Source organism: Adelges cooleyi, unplaced genomic scaffold (genome assembly GCF_023614345.1).
Source record: "Adelges cooleyi isolate 19-005CV unplaced genomic scaffold, UGA_ACOO_1.1 ACOO_flye_CR_arks_rails_tigmint_CR_PRNA_39, whole genome shotgun sequence".
NCBI classification, from domain to species: domain Eukaryota; kingdom Metazoa; phylum Arthropoda; class Insecta; order Hemiptera; family Adelgidae; genus Adelges; species Adelges cooleyi.
In genome coordinates this window covers 82,760-101,438 of record NW_026096067.1, presented here as the reverse complement: position 1 = coordinate 101,438, position 18,679 = coordinate 82,760, and the positions used below count along the sequence as shown (strand labels likewise).

The window sequence follows — 18,679 nt, the reverse complement described above, 5'->3', positions numbered from 1 at the left end:
CCCGCATTAAAGTACATTTAAGTTACGATCATTGATCTGCTATAGATTTGCCTTATGAATAAGTCGGTTCAGCGGTTTATGAGATATCTCATAGGCCATCTTATTGATACTTTAATAGACAAATGAAAATACATTATTGTAAAAACATTATCTTGTCAACTCCGTATCGAAATAAAAAGTGAAAAAAAAACAAACAAATGCTACAATAGGTTAATGATGAGCGCCTATTATGTTCACGGATAAATACTTACGAATTTCATTTCGAATTTTCCGTCAAAAGTTAATGTGCTAACAATAACCTCATATCCTAGAGAACTTTGTATGGAACCAGGATTACTGGTATAAGTGTCTATTTGTGTGATTTGAATTGCCGAAATCTACAAAAATCTAAAATTTTGACCGGGTTCCACAATTTCACAAAATAATGATTTTTTTCCCGAAGTATAGCACAACGCGGGATGTATAGCAGCTTGGGCAGACTCACAAATATCTCAGGTTGCCTGCCGGAAGATAAATAGGTGGATTTGGTAAATACATTTTGACCTAGCAATAATGATTATTCGGAAGTCGTTATTATAATACCTAATATAAAACTTGCACTATAATAACATACTTACATACGAGTAGACATCATTATGCTACAGAAAAAAAACATGTAAAACTTAAAAATGAACACACATTGTTCACTGCGAAAAGGCTGAATGAAATGAATGCAGAATGACAATAATTGTTAATATAATATTATAACGTGGCAACCGTCGCCATGGACCCAGACAAACCGAACCGACGCAACGCAACGTTGCCAAGTTATTGGTAAAAACCCACCGAAATTCAAAAATAATGTGCCAACATTTATTTTTTTGTTTACTTAGCTCATTTTTAATACAAATAGGTAAATAATTATACAAATCCAATACAAAAAAACGTATTATAAAATATACATATATTTACAAAAACAACTAAAATGGCTTTTGACATTATTTAATCATCGCCGTTTTATAACACAAAATAAAATTAACTGTCCAATTCCCCGTCCAATTTTAACAAGTAATGGCCAATAGTGAAAATTTCTTCATTTCACTATAAGACTATTTTATAAACGCTTGATTTAAAATGAGTTTATGATTGGAATTTTTTGTTTTTCTCAGTCCAATAATAAACAATACTGAACGGTACATCTAAATGTATTATATGGCATTCAAGAGTTAATAATTTATAATTTAACTTTGTGCTATCGTTCATTGCAATGTCATACGAATAAATAAAATAAAATGTTAGACCGATTCTATTTAGTGCGTAGCTACATATTTGTGTTAACCGAATACAAGAATTAATTGCTATAATATGTTCTTAAAATTATAAGAATTATAATAGGGATTATACATACAAAAAAAAACTATTAACCTTTAGACAACACTTACCTAAACTTGAGAAATTGCATATCTAGAACTGTATAATATATCAAATACAACCGAACCTTTAATTTGAAAACGTTTTCCTTTTGTTTTAATCTGTAAACAATAAAAACAACTTTATGTACAATTAAATATTACTACTATCCGCAAATAGAACGTTAAAGAAACTAACTGTGTATTAAAAAATACAATATTTACTACCACTTAGCAACGTGGGAAATAGCAGCCAGCAAAAAAAAACGGGGTCGCTCATCGCTGATATTAATATTGTATTGTATACAAATGTATGAGACTATAGACTTTAAAAATTACTTTGTATACTTAAATAAAACCATCACAATAGGGCCTAAACGTCCATCTTTTGTAATAGAATAGAATTCTTATACTAATGGAATACGATTTTTTAATATGGTTTTGGTTTTCCTAAGCAAATTGGTAGCACACTTACTAAAGAATAATCTAACCCGACTATTTATCCATCTAATTCGGCTATTAAAAAAAAAAAAATATCCAGCTATAATTTAAAATTGAAAACATGTACATTTATTGATTGTGTTTCTTTATTTTGAAGGAGAAGGGATGAAATTTTTAAATGTTTGGCCCGCATTAAAGTACACTTAAGGTACGATCATTGATCTATAGATTTTCCTTATGAATAAGTCGGTTCAGCGGCTTATGAGATATCTTGTTGATACTTTAATAGACAAATGAAAATACATTATTGTAAAAACGTTATCTTATAACAATAATGTTTGGTAAAAAAATGTGCATAAAGTAACGAGTAAAATTTCAATTGTTTAAAGTTTTAGTTTAAGAGACGGGTTTTTGGTGGGGGAAGACCTGAACGAAACGAAATAATTGTAAGTATGTAAAAATAGCTGCCCCGACCAATGGAATTTTTCTGTCGCTAACGTTATTATAATATACCTAATATAAGACTTGGGGATAATACTTACATCGACATCATTAAGGTGATGAAAAAAAAAAAAAAACGTTAAAAACTTAAAATTGCACACCGTCACCGTGTTCATTGCGAAAATACAAATGATACAAATTCAGAATGAGAATAATTGTTAATATAATATTATAACGTAGCAACCGTCGCCATAGACCACCGACAAACCGAACTGACGCGACGTTGCCAGGTCATCGGTAAAAACGGCTATCGAACGATTGAGAACGGCATTTTTAGTGTTACTATCGATAGATTTTATTTTTTCCAACGTTGCTATTTTTTACAAATGCTTTTTAATGATTTTATGACGAATACAATACACCAAAACTTAATTAATAAAAATACAGCTTTAACAATTGCATTCACTCGGTGTCTCATTTTTTTTTTTTTATTATTATTATTATATTTAGAAATAAACTTATGACTATTTAAAGTATATTTTTATTATACATTTTATTTATGTACACATTAATTGTTAATGATCAAAAATATACAACAAGCTAATTGGTACTTATTAAATTTTGGTATATAATTATTATAGCTTAATATTTTAAAATTTAAATATAAAACCCTCCAAAATTCAAAATTAGTTTGTCGACATTTATTTTTTTGTTCACTTTGCTCTTTTAAAATTACAAATTTGTAAATTATACAAATCCAATATAAAAACGTATTATAAAATAAATATATATATTTACAAAAACAACTTAAATGACTAACCTAAATTATTCCATGCAACGATTTTAAAGGTTTGTGTTATATAGTTGCAATCGGTGCAATTGAAGCTAAACAATACTTTTTTTTTTTAATAAGGAATCCGTTATTTTTCCTACTGAAAATTTTCAATTTAGTAAAATATCTATTGCAAACTGTAATAATATCATAAAATTATTACTGTTATTTTTAAATTTGGGCTAACACTTTCGGGTCCATAATATTTTCAGTGGAAGAAACTTGGCCGCCGGTTTGTTGTGTAAAATGTATTAGTATGTAATATTTTTCGGCCTAAATAATCGAAAATATCATACATAATCGTTTATTAATATCTACACCCACTAATCATGATGAAAATAATTTCGAATGTATTTATACGTTAAAAGCTATAAATTAAAATTAAAAAAAACAGGCCGTTAAAGTCAGATTTATTTTTAAAAAAAAACTGTTTTTGATTTTCGACCACTTTACAGCTTTTATAAAAATATGACGGATGGCTTTTTTAAACCAAATGTTTAATGTTTCGAAACTTTAATTGCAAACTAATTTTCAATGCATATGCTGTGTATTTGTGCGTAGGGTTAATCTTACAGTTATTTACAAAATATCAATACAATACATGTTTTCTGTTATTTGTATTAAAAAATGTGTATTTTTCAATAATTATATGACGTTTATGAAAAAGATAAGTATCGTGCACCTTGTCAAGCTCCCGGGTGATCATATATAAAACGCAGAACAAGCTGTAGGTACACGTTATTAATTTAATTTATTTTTATTTAAAATATTATATCAGTTTCTCTGCAATGCAATTTCTATATTATACATTAGGTATTAGTTAAAGGAATATGTATTTATAATGCGTTGTGAACTATTATGTTTTTAACCACCTGTTGAAAACCACCTATGTTATATAGTTTAAAGCTAATTTCTTATTCCCACCATTGACTGCAGAATTGCCCGCTCGCACCCATGCTTTTCAAGTTTTCAAGCAAACACACTTTTATTACTTACTTTGTTTTTTTTTCAATCGATATAACTTTGTCAATCTTTCTGGCCTCTTGCAACCTCGACGATCTGCCTGTACATATACATATTCGTATGACATACAGTTAACACGCAATAATTGTATTGTAAGATAATGGCAAATCGAAAATGTTGTACCAAAAAAATTCAAACACAACCGACAAATTTGTTCGGGCATTGCGTTGCCATAGATGTGTGTCTAATGAAAAACAGGGTGGCCGTCGTCGTGGTTATGCCATCGTTTAAAGCGTAACGCAAAATAAATATTATCTTAAAAAATAGCTAGTACAATTATTATTATTTAGACGAACATAATTTAAATACAAAAAAAAAAATCAAACATTATTATTGTTATAGGTATGCGTTCTATAACGGATTTTTTTTTTTCATATCTTGTCTTATACCTAATTTGTTTAATTCGTTAAGTACACTATACCGATAGTTATTAATAATAACGGACATAGTAGGCAACGAAATGTCGACAAGTTAATTCATATTTAAATCACAATTAAATTTAAATTTGTCCAAAAGTATATTGTTAAGTATGTTCTATAGGTACTACACCGTGTATAATATATGGGTTATTATTTTGTTTTTATTACTTAACATTTGACTCACGGATAATATCGAAAAACTTCTTTTTTAAATTTTGTCCTGAGCGCGGCACACTATTTTTTATTTTATAATATTATCACAATATTTAAATGTAACGTAGGCTCTGTTGTTTGTGTTTCAATAGTGGATCAAATGTTAACTGACACAAATGTCTGTTGGAACTAAAATATAAAAGCTATTGTGGCAAGAAGCATTAGGAGGGATAAAACTTAAAAAAAAGTCACCGAGTATGACGTGCTAAACACTGCTAAAAAAAAAACAGTGACATAATTAGTAATTGGGATTCGGGTCGAGGATGTAGTAAACATACTGTAAGTAAACATTGCGGGTTTTTGTAGTAAATTTCCATTGATAATTCAATGGAAAATAATTCAATGTTTATTTAATGACCTTCTTGCAGACACTTTACCTCGCCAAAGCCAATTATGGAAAAATGAAAACAATAAATGTAAGTTCGTTAAAAATACATTTTTTTCACTAGGTACTACCAAATACGTTATATTAAAATTAAAATAATTTTAAAAAATAATATTGAAATACAAAAGTATGTAGAGTAGATATTCTTCTTTGAAGTTTAATTGTATACAATTAAAAAAAACCAGTACAGTGGGGTCGGTGCATAGTGGGGACGGAGCATAGTTGGGTCGGGGCATAGTGGTGACGGGGAGGTCACAGGTTTACAGGAATTTTAAAATCTGAAAGTGATAAAATCACTTTCGAAAAAACGCTTCGATGCAAATCGGTAGTTAGTATTTTCAAGCCAGTACAGTCCAAACCAAGCACAGTATAAACCAGCAAAGTTAGAAAGTTTTAAATGAAGGTTCTGTATTTACAAATGAGCATCAAAGCGTTAATTTGAAAGTGATTTTATCCGAGAGGACTAGTACAGTAGAGTATTGGCATAATGTAATCAAAGCAATGAGGAAACGGAGAGGTCACAGGTCTACAAGAATTATTATAAATAAAAGTGATAAAATTGAATAAAATCGCTTTCAAATAAACGCTTTGATGCTCATTTGTAAATACAGAACCTTCATTTAAAACTTTCTAACTTTGCTGGTTTATACTGTGCTTGGTTTGGACTGTACTGGCTTGAAAATACTGACTACCGATTTGCATCGAAGCGTTTTTTCGAAAGTGATTTTATCACTTTCAGATTTTAAAATTCCTGTAAACCTGTGACCTCCCCGTCACCACTATGCCCCGACCCAACTATGCTCCGTCCCCACTATGCACCGACCCCACTGTACTGGTTTTTTTTTTTTTTGCAAAAACTTAGTGGACCAAATAACACAAATACAATGTCTTGTTATATTTTGTTGGAATGGTCGACGATTCATGTTTCAATCGTTTGTACTCCATAGTTTAAATTATAATCGCTTATTCTCAAAAAAATTAATATTTATGTATTATATACTTCCATTAAAGCAATCTCACACAAACTATTTATACTTCACAGATTATATTATTTCAAAGCTATATTATACTTCTATTTTACTAGATTGACAATGTACAAAATAAAATTTTCATAGATTTAAGCGTGTAATCAAACAATTTACAAAAATATTAGATTAGTACATGTATTAGTATTTCAAACAAATTTTTAAATAATTTCAATGTACATGAAATACATTTAGGTTCATCAAGGATTAATAGTTCACAAGAACTATTGTGAAAGACAGAATTAATACAAATAAAAAAATTATACGATTAGTAATACGTTAGATAAGTTATACGATTTATTATGAAGAATACATTTTTTCAAACGTTGCAACTTGATACAGATTAATTTTATGTTTATAAAAAGTTTTGCATTAATTAATTAGTCAAAGTTCATTGATTTTTCGAGTAACTATTATAGATAAATATAACAACCCGGTTTAAGTAGCTGTAATATTGTTTAAATTCTTGTTTCAGGTATCGCTGCTAATAAACCTAAAAGTAAATACGAAGTTGTTCAATAGTTAATTAATATTAACGCTATATTTGAAATTGATTAATTGAAACTGTTATGGATAAATACGTCAAACCGAGTTTGAATAACTAAATTATTTTTACAGGTATTCCGGCGGCTGATGAGAGTAACCAAAGTAATTACAAAGTTATTGACTAGTAGTAGAAAAAACTTATGATTTGATTGAACAATCTAATTTTCTTTATACATTATTTTGTTTACACATTATTGACAATTATGTAAATTTTAATAACACTTAAATGATTAGCTGGTGTAAGTAGTTTCATTTTTAGAGTGACTGTTATGGATAATATAAAAACTGGGTACAAATAACTTTATATTTATGTTCCAGGAACGCCTATGCCTGCTGATACAACCAAAAGTAATTATAAAGTTAATTACAAACAATTTAGTAAAGTTTAGGGGGGAGACTTACTAACATAATAATTATAGCAACTATTATATTTAGGGTAAATTTTAGAACGGCGTTTATCATTTTTTAACATTTTACCACAAAATACCATTTTAAACGAAATAGATTGTTAACGTTTTATGTTAACAAATACTTTTGACTCGACAGACAAAATACGATACTAGTTCTTATTGTTTGATATATTATTGAAGAGCCGGTTGAATCATATCATATATGTATATATACAAATGTAGACGACATTTATATTTTCATTAGTACTGCTTTGTCTGCGGACCATTAAATCCTACAAACTAAAGTTATTTTATTTCTTGACTGGGCTCATCTCCTTGGTTATTATGATCCTTCTTTCAGAAGCTGTAAATCTTTCCTTCATGATTTCTTAATTCGTGGTATTCGACTAAAACGAGTTATCTCTATAAAAAATTGGCCTCTTCTATATTTTGTTTATCGCATAATCCCTGTATGTATACATATTTGTAGTATTGTCATTATCGCAGAAACCTACAATATCAAATAACATGTTTATAAAAAAATGTAATGAAACTAAATGAAACATACCTATTACTCCCCATGTCCGTATGCCCCACCGCCTCAACGATTGCTTTTGTTTTTGTAATTTCAATAACTGGTGACTAAAAATTTAAACTCGGCTTCCGAACAATGTAAATATGTTAGTCAAAACGGAAAATAAATATGTTGCTTATGTTAATAGTATTCGCAAAAACCATTATTCTGAAAAACATATTTACATTGCATTGTTTCGGTCGACATAACAGATTCTATTCGACAACTGTAAAAAAACCTTTGAAGCAGTCGGTTTAACTAACATTGAATTTGTTTAAGTAAGTAATATTATCAAAACTTCAAAAACTAATAGTACACTTACGATATATTTCTCTGATTTTCATATTTTTTCAGCACATAGACCTTCGATAACATTTAATCCACTAGTCCTATTTCACTATACACCAAGGTCATAAGTAAGTAGTATAATCAAAATTTTATTTTAAATAAATTTTCATATCAAATACCAATTATAAAAAATTAAATCATGCGGAGGAGCGTAGAAACATTAAAATTTAGATTTGAGGTTATTTGAGTATAGGGGCATGGCTGAAGACATTCTTTACAATTTTGACTCGATTCAACAGTTTTAGTTATAGAAAGTTGAAAAACTGACAACTTTTTTTTATAGTTGTTTTCCGTTTTTGTGGTGAAGAAGTTGACTTTTTTTACTTTTGACTCACCATAGTCACCAAATCACATATAATTTCGGATATCTAACGTAAATCGGGCCATAGTAAAACATAGTATTGTGTTAGCAGATACAAAAAAACACACATCATAGGAATTCTACTAGCTCGGCATCGATGCTAAAAAAACAGCTTTGTAAATAAACTAACAACGCTGCAAAATATGTTTTTATTTTACTGTATTGCCGAAATATGGACAACCAAAATGTAGGTAGAAGTAGAACGTAGTCGTAATTTAAAATTAAAAAAAAACATTGTTCGTAGTTTTTTCTTGTATTGTTTATGATAAAAGTTTTTTATTTATACCGTACATACTTTAAATAAACATTGTACCGGGTGATCCATCTTATGTAAGACACATATTGTACACACTGTATCACTTAGTTCACATGGGTGCTTGTGATTTATTGTTCGTAATCACATAAAAACATGTTGATGCGAAGTTGGCTTAACTATATATACATACAAGTCAGCTAATGTTTATTCTATACAGATTTTTTTTTATCAGTGCATGAGGAAATGTGGAGTGTAGAATTTTTTTAACTCCCCGAATTTCCCCCAACCCTCCTGTTTTTCCACCCTGTTTTCTAAACTTTCATCACTTTAAAAATACTTGTCCAAAACTGGTTATCAACCAATCAAAATTTTTGAACGTTTTCTAAATTTAAAAAGCTTATGGAATATATGCGTTACCATTTAAGTTTAAAAAGCCGCTTTAAAGAAAACTTAGTAAGGATGAGGTCGAAACAAAAAAATTGTGAAAAATTGAGATAAGGTACAATGTATAAAAATGACATAAAAAAAAAATGTAATTTCTTATATAAACCTATGAGACATTGAGTGGCATATGATAAAAAAAACACCCTGTATGTATACATATTTGTAGTATTGTTATTATCGGAGTAACCTATAAAAACAAATACCATGTTTATAAGAAAAATGTGTTGAAAATATAGTGATTCATACCTAATAATATTCTCCGTTTCTGATATGTTCCACCGCTTCAACGATGGCTTTTGTTTTTGTAAATTCAATAACTGGTTAGTAAAACGTTTAAATTACGCTTAGGAACAATGGAAATATGTTAGTCAAAACGACCGAATGTTGCGTATATTACTAAATTCACAAAAACATATTTACATTGCATTGTATTGGTCGACATCATATAGGCAATTCGATATACCTAAAGTAAATCGGGCCATAGTAAAACATGTTATGGTGTTTTCAGATCAAAAAAAAACACACATAATAGGAATACTAGCTCATCACTGATGCTAAAAAACCGCTTTGTAAATAAAATAACAACGTTACGCTATACAATGGTTATACTGTATTGCAGAAATATGGACAAACATAATGCACTTAAATTATAAATGCACATCCATGATGAAAAATTGTATTTAAAATTTTTGATTCTGTATCTTCAAAATACAACTCATGTTCAAGTTATTTTTCATCATGTGCTTTTAATTAGTCATAAAATATAATATATATATATATATAGTTAATTATCTAAGGACTTTCTCGTCCAAAACATTGCAGAGCGTCGAAGGTATAGGTTTTACTCTGATGTGGGCTTTTTTTTTATCTTTATACACTGTAACTTTTTTAATACTGAACCAATTCCTTCGAGTAGCAACTCTATAAATCACAAATTTCATCTAGTTGGTACTTTGTTGGGGGGGGGGGGGTCGAATACGAGTCGGATCGAATTGAAATGTATAAGGGATATTTTTTTGGTATGCTCGCACACGTCACTTGTATCAATATTAAATTAAATCCGTTTCCCAACCCCCTAGAAGGGGTTCAACTTTTTTTGTTTTTTTAGTTTTTTAGCCGTAATTTTAGGACCTTTTAGTTGAAAATTTGTCAGTAGTTAGAACTCATATGTATTCATAACATATTAAATGGAAAACAAATTCGGCACTACAGTTTTTTTTTTTAATTGCCGGAAAACTGTGTTTTTGCAAATCGCGTATATTTTAACAAAACGCCTAAAATCTTAAAAAAAACCAGTACACTGGGGTCGGGGCATAGTAGGAACGGAGAGGTCACAGTTTTACAGAAATATTTAAATCTGAAATTGATAAAATCACTTTCAAAAAAACGCTTCGATGCAAATCGGTAGTTAGTATTTTCAAGCCTGTACAGTCCAAACCAAGCACAGTATAAACCAGCAAAGTTAGATAGTGATAAATTGAGTTGCAGTATTTACAAATAAGCATAAAAGCGTTTTTTTGAAAGTGATTTTATCCGAGAGGGCTATTACAGTAGAGTATAGGCATAATGAAATCAATGCAACGAGGAGGCGAAAGGTCACCGATCTACATGATTATTATAAAGAAAAGTGATAAAATTAAATAAAATCACTTACCAAATAAACGCATTGATGCTTATTTGTAAATACAGCACCTCAATTTAATACTTTCTAACTTTGTTGTTTATACTGTGCTTGGTTTGGACTGTACTGGCTTGAAAATACTAACTACCAATTTGCATCGATACGTTATTTCGAAAGTGATTCTATCACTTTCAGATTTAAAAATTTCTGTAAAACTGTGACCCATTATGCCTCGACCCCTTTGTACTGTTTTTTATAAATACATCTAACTGACTATAGGTGGAATCTGTATTTTGTATGAATCAACCTCTAACTAACACCGTCCCAAAATACACCCGATTCAACTACACTATACATTTAAAAAAAATTCCATTCAAGTAATTGAAATTAACTTGAATTATCCTAAGATTTATTTTTCCAGATAAAAATGAAAATTTCCTGTATTTTGATATCATTAATCTGCGTTAATGTCATATCGATGGCAAATATAGGTATATGTAAGTATTTTATTTTCATACTTACCTACACAAGGTAGATAAAATTCTAAGAAAAAAATAATAATTAGCTTTTCTTTACAGTGAACTATATAGAGTTAGTTGAAATTTCAAGTAAGTAATATTTTATAATTATACTGAATAACTTTGTTATTTCTTAAATTTTGCGAATTTCATCCATAACTATTTTTTAAAAACATTTACTACAGACGAGCAACTCCAAAAAGCTAAAGTCGCTAACGGAAGTAAGAAACATTTTAATATACTATTATAAAATTGTTGTGCAATAATTGCTTAAGTGTCAAATTATTTGTAAATTAAATATAAATTTATTTACATGTTTAAGCGGACGACGCACATGCATTCTTACTGTATAAAAATATGAGTTCGCTCTCATGGTACAGTGTTTCCATAAAAATGACTTAAAAAAAAAGTTACCTTTAACACCTGAAATTTATGAACTTTGACTTTGTTATGTTAAAATGTTGTAAATAATTTCCAACACTCAACTTCTTAAAACATGAGCGGAGTGCCATCTTCTTAAAGTGGTAGTTTAATATTCTCGATTGAGTCTGTGCACTATCGCACATGGCCACAAGCCTTCACTAAAAGTTACTATAAAATACCATGAGCAAACCTGATTCTAAAAAATGACTATTTACCCCAACAGGGGTAGTCGGTAACGTATGGTGTATTTTTATTAATGATTTTTATGTTCATTTTGATTTTAATTAAAACTTTTCTATTGGTCAAACCTTTATTTGTTTGTTCTAGAGGGATTGGAGAATGTACTTACAAACATGATAGATGTAGAACACTATAATATGAGTAATAATAATTATGTGATAACAAAAAAAAATCTTAGTTTTAGAAAAAATGTATTTAAAAAAATACAAAAATGTATCTTTAACCCTTTCATCGCCATTGTGTTTTATACACTGCAACACATCCCAAGCATCGACATCCTGGAAAAAGGTTTCATAGTTATTTAGTTGATTAAAGCATAAAAGCAAGTCCAGGATATTAGAATAGTTAACGCTAATGTTCAGTGATAATAATCTTATTTTACTTTGTTCTACTTCCCCATATTATTAAATTCAGCCGTTGTCATATCTTTAGGTTTCAAATGAATTTAATATAATAGAGCTAAGTATTTTGTTCCCAATAACAAATACAAATATTTTTTTTTTTTAACTTTTCTACTTAGTTTTTGATATAATAGAAAATTAAATTCACTACGATTTATTTTTGTATTGCTAATTTCAGAGAATTATAATCAAATGTTCACTGTGCCGGGTAATAATTCCATAAATATATTATAATATTACCACGCAGTCTTTTGATAACCATTATGTATACAACGTTAACGCTATAATTTCAGAACTTGCAGAAACTCACAACTATAACCTTCTACAAAGTAATCAATTCTTACTTCTATGTATTTCAAATTCAATATTTATAATGCTTCACAAAGAATTACATTTACTATATTAGTTTTTAATACACGAAAATATGTACATAATATATGTTTATATTTTTGTTAAATTTAGAAGCCATAATGACAGAAAAATATACTTTGCAACCGAAAATATTCGATATTATAGGTGAATATTTTTAGTAAACAATTTATTAAGCGTGAAAGCAAACAATCTACAAAAATATTAGATTAGTACATTTATTGGTATTTCAAACAAATTTTACACAATTTTAATGTACACGGAAAACATTTAGGTTCATCAAGGAATAATAGTTCACAAGAACTTTTGTGAAAGACAGAATTAATACACATAAAAAAACTAGATTATTATACAATTAATTATGAAGAATGCATTTTTCCAAACGTTGCAACTTGATAGAGATTAATTTTATGTTAATAAAAAGTTTTGCGTTAATTAATTGGTCAAAGTTATTTTATTTTTTGAGTAACTGTTATGGATAAATATAACAACTTGGTTTAAGTAGCTGTAATATTGTTTAAATTCTTGTTTCAGGAAACGCTGTTGATGAACCTAAAAGTAAATACGAAGTTATTCAATAGTTAATTAATATTAACGCTATATTTGAAATTGATTAATTGAAACTGTTATGGATAAATACAGCAAACCGAGTTTGAATAACTAAATTATTTTTTAAAATTGTTTTTACAGGTATTCCGGTGGCTGATGAGAGTAACCAAAGTAATTACAAAGTTATTCATTAGATTTGGAGAAAAAACTTATGATTTTATTGAACAATCAAATGCTCTTTATACATTATTTTGTTATCAATTTTTAACATTTTACCACAAAAAACAAATTTTTACGTAATAGATTGTTCACTTTTTATGTTAACAAATACTTATGACCTGACAGATAAAATAGGTTACTAGTTTTTGTTGTTTGATATGTTTTTGAAGAGACGGTTGAATCATATCATATATGTATATATATATAAATATAGACGACATTTGGTGTCAGTCAATCGTTTTTTTTTTTTTTGTTAAATTCCCGAACTTATTAGACATTTAAATAATTTTAATTTACTTTGAATAGACAGTATCTTCTGTATGTGAAATATAGAATTTTCTTAGTCGCCCATTTGTTATATAATAGTATGAGAGATAACACAAAACATAAAATGAATAAGAAAATAGTGTTATTACTATCACATTTTCCTTTGGTCGCAACCATCGTATTCATAGCAAATTGCACAGTGCCAATTTTCTTGTATATACTTATTTTTAGCTCAAGTTATTTTTATTGTAATTTTCTGTTTTGTATAATGTTACATATCATACATTTTCTATCTTTGTATTATACTTCTTATTATACTGTGTATTTTTTTTCATATATTGTACTTTTTATGCGTTATTTGTGTAATAAATGCGTATAAGGACTTTTAATATCAAAATAAAACATAAATACGAATATAATTTTAAATATGATATTTTTAACAAGCTTATATATAATTTTATGAAGGTAAAGAAACTTCAAAATGCCTCAAACTTGGCGAAACGGCGAAAAATATTGTTACTAAAAGTTGTAAAATGATAGGTAAATATAAATTTACAATTTTAAAGATGTTACTTTTTATTACAGCATGATTCTATATGGATAACACAATCAATTTTTTTAAAATTATATTGATAGCTTGTGGTTTTTTTGTCATAGATACTTTAATTTTTTATTTTATAGTATTACACATACATTTAAATTTGTTTCTAGAGTGGGGGGGGGGGCAATAGCGGCTCTATATTTATACTTTATTCAGCATTGATTAATTGAAACTGTTATAAAAAAAATACCAAAATAATAAATACAAACCGGGTTTGATTACCTATATAAATGAATTGTTTTTTTGTTACAGGTCGTGCTCCGCATGATAATGAAAAGCAAAGTAAATACAATGTTATTCGTTAGTAGTGATTAAAACTTATTGCATGTTTAAAAGATAAAATTGTATTTATGTATTTTTTTACTTACACAATTTTGATCATAATAGATTATTATAAAATGCAAAGTGATGAAGGTATTCCTTTGAACGTTGCTAGAGATAATAATATGTTATAAATAAATTTAGCTTCGATTAGTTGGTCTAAGTAATTTTATTTTTAGAGTGACTGTTATATGTAAATATAACAACTGGGTTCAAATAAGTGTATGATTGTTTTATATTAATGTTACAGGAATGCCTCTGCCTGCTGTTTCAAGTACAAGTAGTTACAATGTTATTCGTTAGTTGTAAATAGATTTTATGGCTTGGTTGAACGATAACATTTTCTTTATACATTTTTTGTATATACAGTTATTACGATAAAGTACAATTTATTTGGGTTTAATTAATTACATAGATCTACTATTATATTCAAATATTACAAATTAAATAATATATTTTTAACGGTGTATATACATTTTTAACATTTCATTCAAATACAATAATTAAAAACATAGGTAACAATTATTTGTTGTCAAGACGTTTTAAGTTTACGTATATTCATGACTTGATAGACAAAATCCATACTTGACTCATATTATTAGTAACGTTTCATTAACCGTTTTACTCTACATCAATTGTCATAGGGAAACCCGCTCGCTTGAATAACATCTTAAGCATTTACAAAGTTTTATTTATTCGGGGAGACTTAATGACATATATCGACAATTATAATATTAAGGTAATATTTTGAATGATGTACATCAACTTTTACCATTTCACTACAAAATAAAGTTATAATTTATAAACATAACAATTATTATTGTCAAGACGTTTAAGTTTAAGAATACTTGTAACTTGGCAGATACAATTCTATACTTGCTTCTCATAGCATTAGTAACCCACTCGCTTAAATTACATCTTTTATTTTCAAAAGATCACAAGGAACTAAAGCGCACGGTTCGGTTTCTTTTACTATTTTCTCAGGCATCCCCAACGGGGGCCATGGTTGTCCTCTATATTTTCTTTATCTCATTAAAGGGAATTTGGCAAAAATAAGAAGTTCCTTTTGTTTTCATAAGACTTTAACATTTACTAGTGTTACCTTTTATGTGGACGGTTGCCTCCTACATACTGAACCTATTTTTTTCTTTATTTGGTTCATCCCCAGGTTCTCTCATTGTATGTTGAAAGATGTCATACATTTTCAACATTTTCAAGGAACCGTAATCCGCTACTGCACGATTACATTCTTCATGGTATTCCATTCCAACGAGTTTTAATATTAAAGAAAACCGTTTTATTTTTAACATCTTATGCGGTAGCTAAAAGGGTCTTAAAAGACATGGGTTTTATGTTAACACTATATTTTGCATTTATTAATAATTGTTCATTTTATTCTCATTTTTATCACTGTTATGGATATATATATCAAATAGGTTCGACTAACTGTATAATTAATTTGTTTTTTTTTGTTACAGGTTATTATCCTGAACCTGATGACAAATTCAGAAGAACTTACATAGCTTACGCAGCTACTCGTTAGTAGTAAATAGAGCTTATGGCTTGTTTGAAAAATAAAATTTGCTTTGTATATTTTTTTATTCACACAACAATTGACGTTAAGTCGGGGAGACTTATTTTTAGGGTTCTAGAATGGAGTAGTAATTTAACACTATTTTAAAAAAAGGACTAGATAAGAATTGAGCGAAAACAGAATACATTTTTGCCTATATCGCTTTTGTACTAAAAATACTGCATCCTCTCACGACTACGTCGCTGTCCGCACTTTTAATATCATAGCTTTTTACCTTGGTTGATCATCGGACAAACGCTCTATTCTATTTTATTTGTTCACCCATTTAAGGCTCCATTAATGCTCCTTATATTCTAATTACCATATATTGTTTCGTTCTTTCCCAGTCTGTTTGTACTTATTTGGACATTAAATTTTAAAATTAATTCGAATATATTAATAATTATTATATTTTTAAACGAGTTATTCGTATATACATTTATACAGGTTCTCAAACTTCACGATTGAAAGAACTTGGAAAGGCGAGAAGAGATATTACTGGAAACGCTATAATAAATGTACTTACCCAAAAACTAGGTGATTACAAATATTCAGTGTACAGTGAATTATTCGTTTTACAGTGTTATGGATAACACAGTATTTTTTAGGCTATTAACACAAACAATGCTTTTTAACTAATTAAAAATGTGTGATTTTTTTTTCGAGACACTTTAGTTTTTGGTATTTTATAATGTCTACTAACATACATAATATTTTATATAACATTTAAATTTTTTTCAATAGCTCTAACAACAAGAATAATATGATGAAAATGTTACTAGTTTTGGATAATTAGTTTTGAATTAATTTTCCCTCCCTTCCGTTATGTTTATAACTTTAAAGGGAACTATTTCCAAAGAGTTATCGATCACCCAAAATTATCTTAAACGGAAAATTACCCTCTTTGTATTCATAATTATTTCAATTATTTTGATTACGGTGGTCGCATTTTCCAGTTTTTTCGACTTTTCCATGAATTTTTACCTTGTATGAAATTTACACATTTAATGTAAAATTTTTCAGTTTTCTAAAAAAAATTCTTAAATTTCGGACAACTAAAAAAAAAAACAAATTTATAAATTATAAACTCATTTTGAATGACTCTGTTACTAAAAATAAAAAATAAAAAACATTATTTTTTCAGGAAGCTGAGATTTTTTCTATGATACATATATAAAAATAATTGTATAACTTGTATTAATTACGTTTAGTAGTTGGAGGGGTCAATGGATAAAGGTGTTAACTAACATTTTTTTCGAAAATGCATTTTATTGCATGAATAAAATGGTTATAGTGTTATAGTATAGTCTAGAAGATCTCTAGACCGATAGTAATCATCTTATAAGTTATTTCATCTATTGAATATACAAAAGTTCCATAGCTTTCGTTTAATATTAAGTTAAAAAAGTGGGGTTCCTGAACAATTTCAAAAATGTCAGTTAATACCTTTATCCACTGACCCCTTCAATTGTGTCTTGCACAAAAAGGAAACTTGATGGCTAATAAGTGAAATATGCCAATTTTTAACAACTGTTTTTTTACATTTTTTAGATGAGTTTATTTCGGGTGGCCAGAAATATCCTGTTAAAAAGATATGTGTTTTGATTGGAATATGGGTTAGTCTAAAAATGATTTCAAACACGTCCCCTACAAACAACGGTGATGTATGTGAAATAGAACTATTAGGGAATAAAAGCAAAAAAATTGTTATGTACAGACCATTGGACGGTATATATTGTCAAATAAAAGCAAACGACATTAATAGTGGAACGAAAAAACTAACTGCACAACTACGAGAGAATTTAAGTATTCCTCTTGAGTTTATATAATAAATAAATAAATTTTTCACATTGCACTAATTTATTTTATTTTGAATATATTTATTTATTGTTATTATTATGTGGTATTGTTGTTAATTTATCATTAATATTAACATTATTATCTTCATAATCATCGGATGTTTGTCATATGCAAAATAAAATAAATAAATTCTAAAATAAACTCACAGCTTTAAACATATTTGTTGTGAATTATTATTATTATTATTATTATTATTGCGTACCTATGGTTTTGTTTTTACCGAAAGTAGACTATTCATGACCTAGATTTGTTACCTAAGAGGGAGAGGATAGTATGCTCTTGATAGACTGTACAGGGTAATTCATTAAGGATAAGACACTCGGAAGATATAAATATTTTAAACAATATTTGTTTCCAATACTTTTAGGTACATATTGTACTAAATTTTTGAATATTTTAAATATTTTTAGGTACATCCCTTATTGGTAAAAAATATATAAATGTGTTTTTTTTTTTTTAAATGGGAACACCTATTTTTGATTCCTTATATTAGTAGGGAAAAAATAAAATAATTTATTAGCGTTTGAATTTTTCATTTTCATTTATCAGTTCGTTTGCTATGACTTAGTAAAGATATTATATTTCTCTTAATTAATGCCTTATTTCTGAGGTGTATCGAAAACCATTAGCAC

The 18,679-nt window shown here is 28.1% G+C and overlaps 1 protein-coding gene and 2 long non-coding RNA genes across 3 annotated transcripts; all 3 read left to right on the top strand.

The window, feature by feature from the left end:
- Window positions 1–7,883: 7,883 nt before the first annotated feature.
- Window positions 7,884–11,170, top strand: LOC126841554 (uncharacterized). The gene is made up of 3 exons (XR_007686193.1): window positions 7,884–7,954; window positions 8,031–8,092; window positions 11,128–11,170. It is a non-coding gene; the product is annotated as an uncharacterized LOC126841554 (long non-coding RNA).
- Window positions 11,171–11,653: 483 nt separating this feature from the next.
- On the top strand, window positions 11,654–12,617 carry LOC126841551 (uncharacterized). The gene is made up of 3 exons (XR_007686191.1): window positions 11,654–12,028; window positions 12,467–12,496; window positions 12,582–12,617. It is a non-coding gene; the product is annotated as an uncharacterized LOC126841551 (long non-coding RNA).
- A 141-nt stretch (window positions 12,618–12,758) lies between these two features.
- Window positions 12,759–18,037, top strand: LOC126841517 (uncharacterized). The gene is made up of 8 exons (XM_050578059.1): window positions 12,759–12,804; window positions 13,192–13,215; window positions 13,348–13,377; window positions 14,546–14,575; window positions 14,865–14,912; window positions 16,093–16,152; window positions 16,635–16,724; window positions 17,739–18,037. Exons 1-8 carry the CDS (start codon window positions 12,759–12,761, stop codon window positions 18,014–18,016), a joined length of 606 nt encoding a protein of 201 aa, XP_050434016.1. The 3' UTR covers window positions 18,017–18,037.
- The last annotated feature ends 642 nt before the right edge of the window (window positions 18,038–18,679 follow it).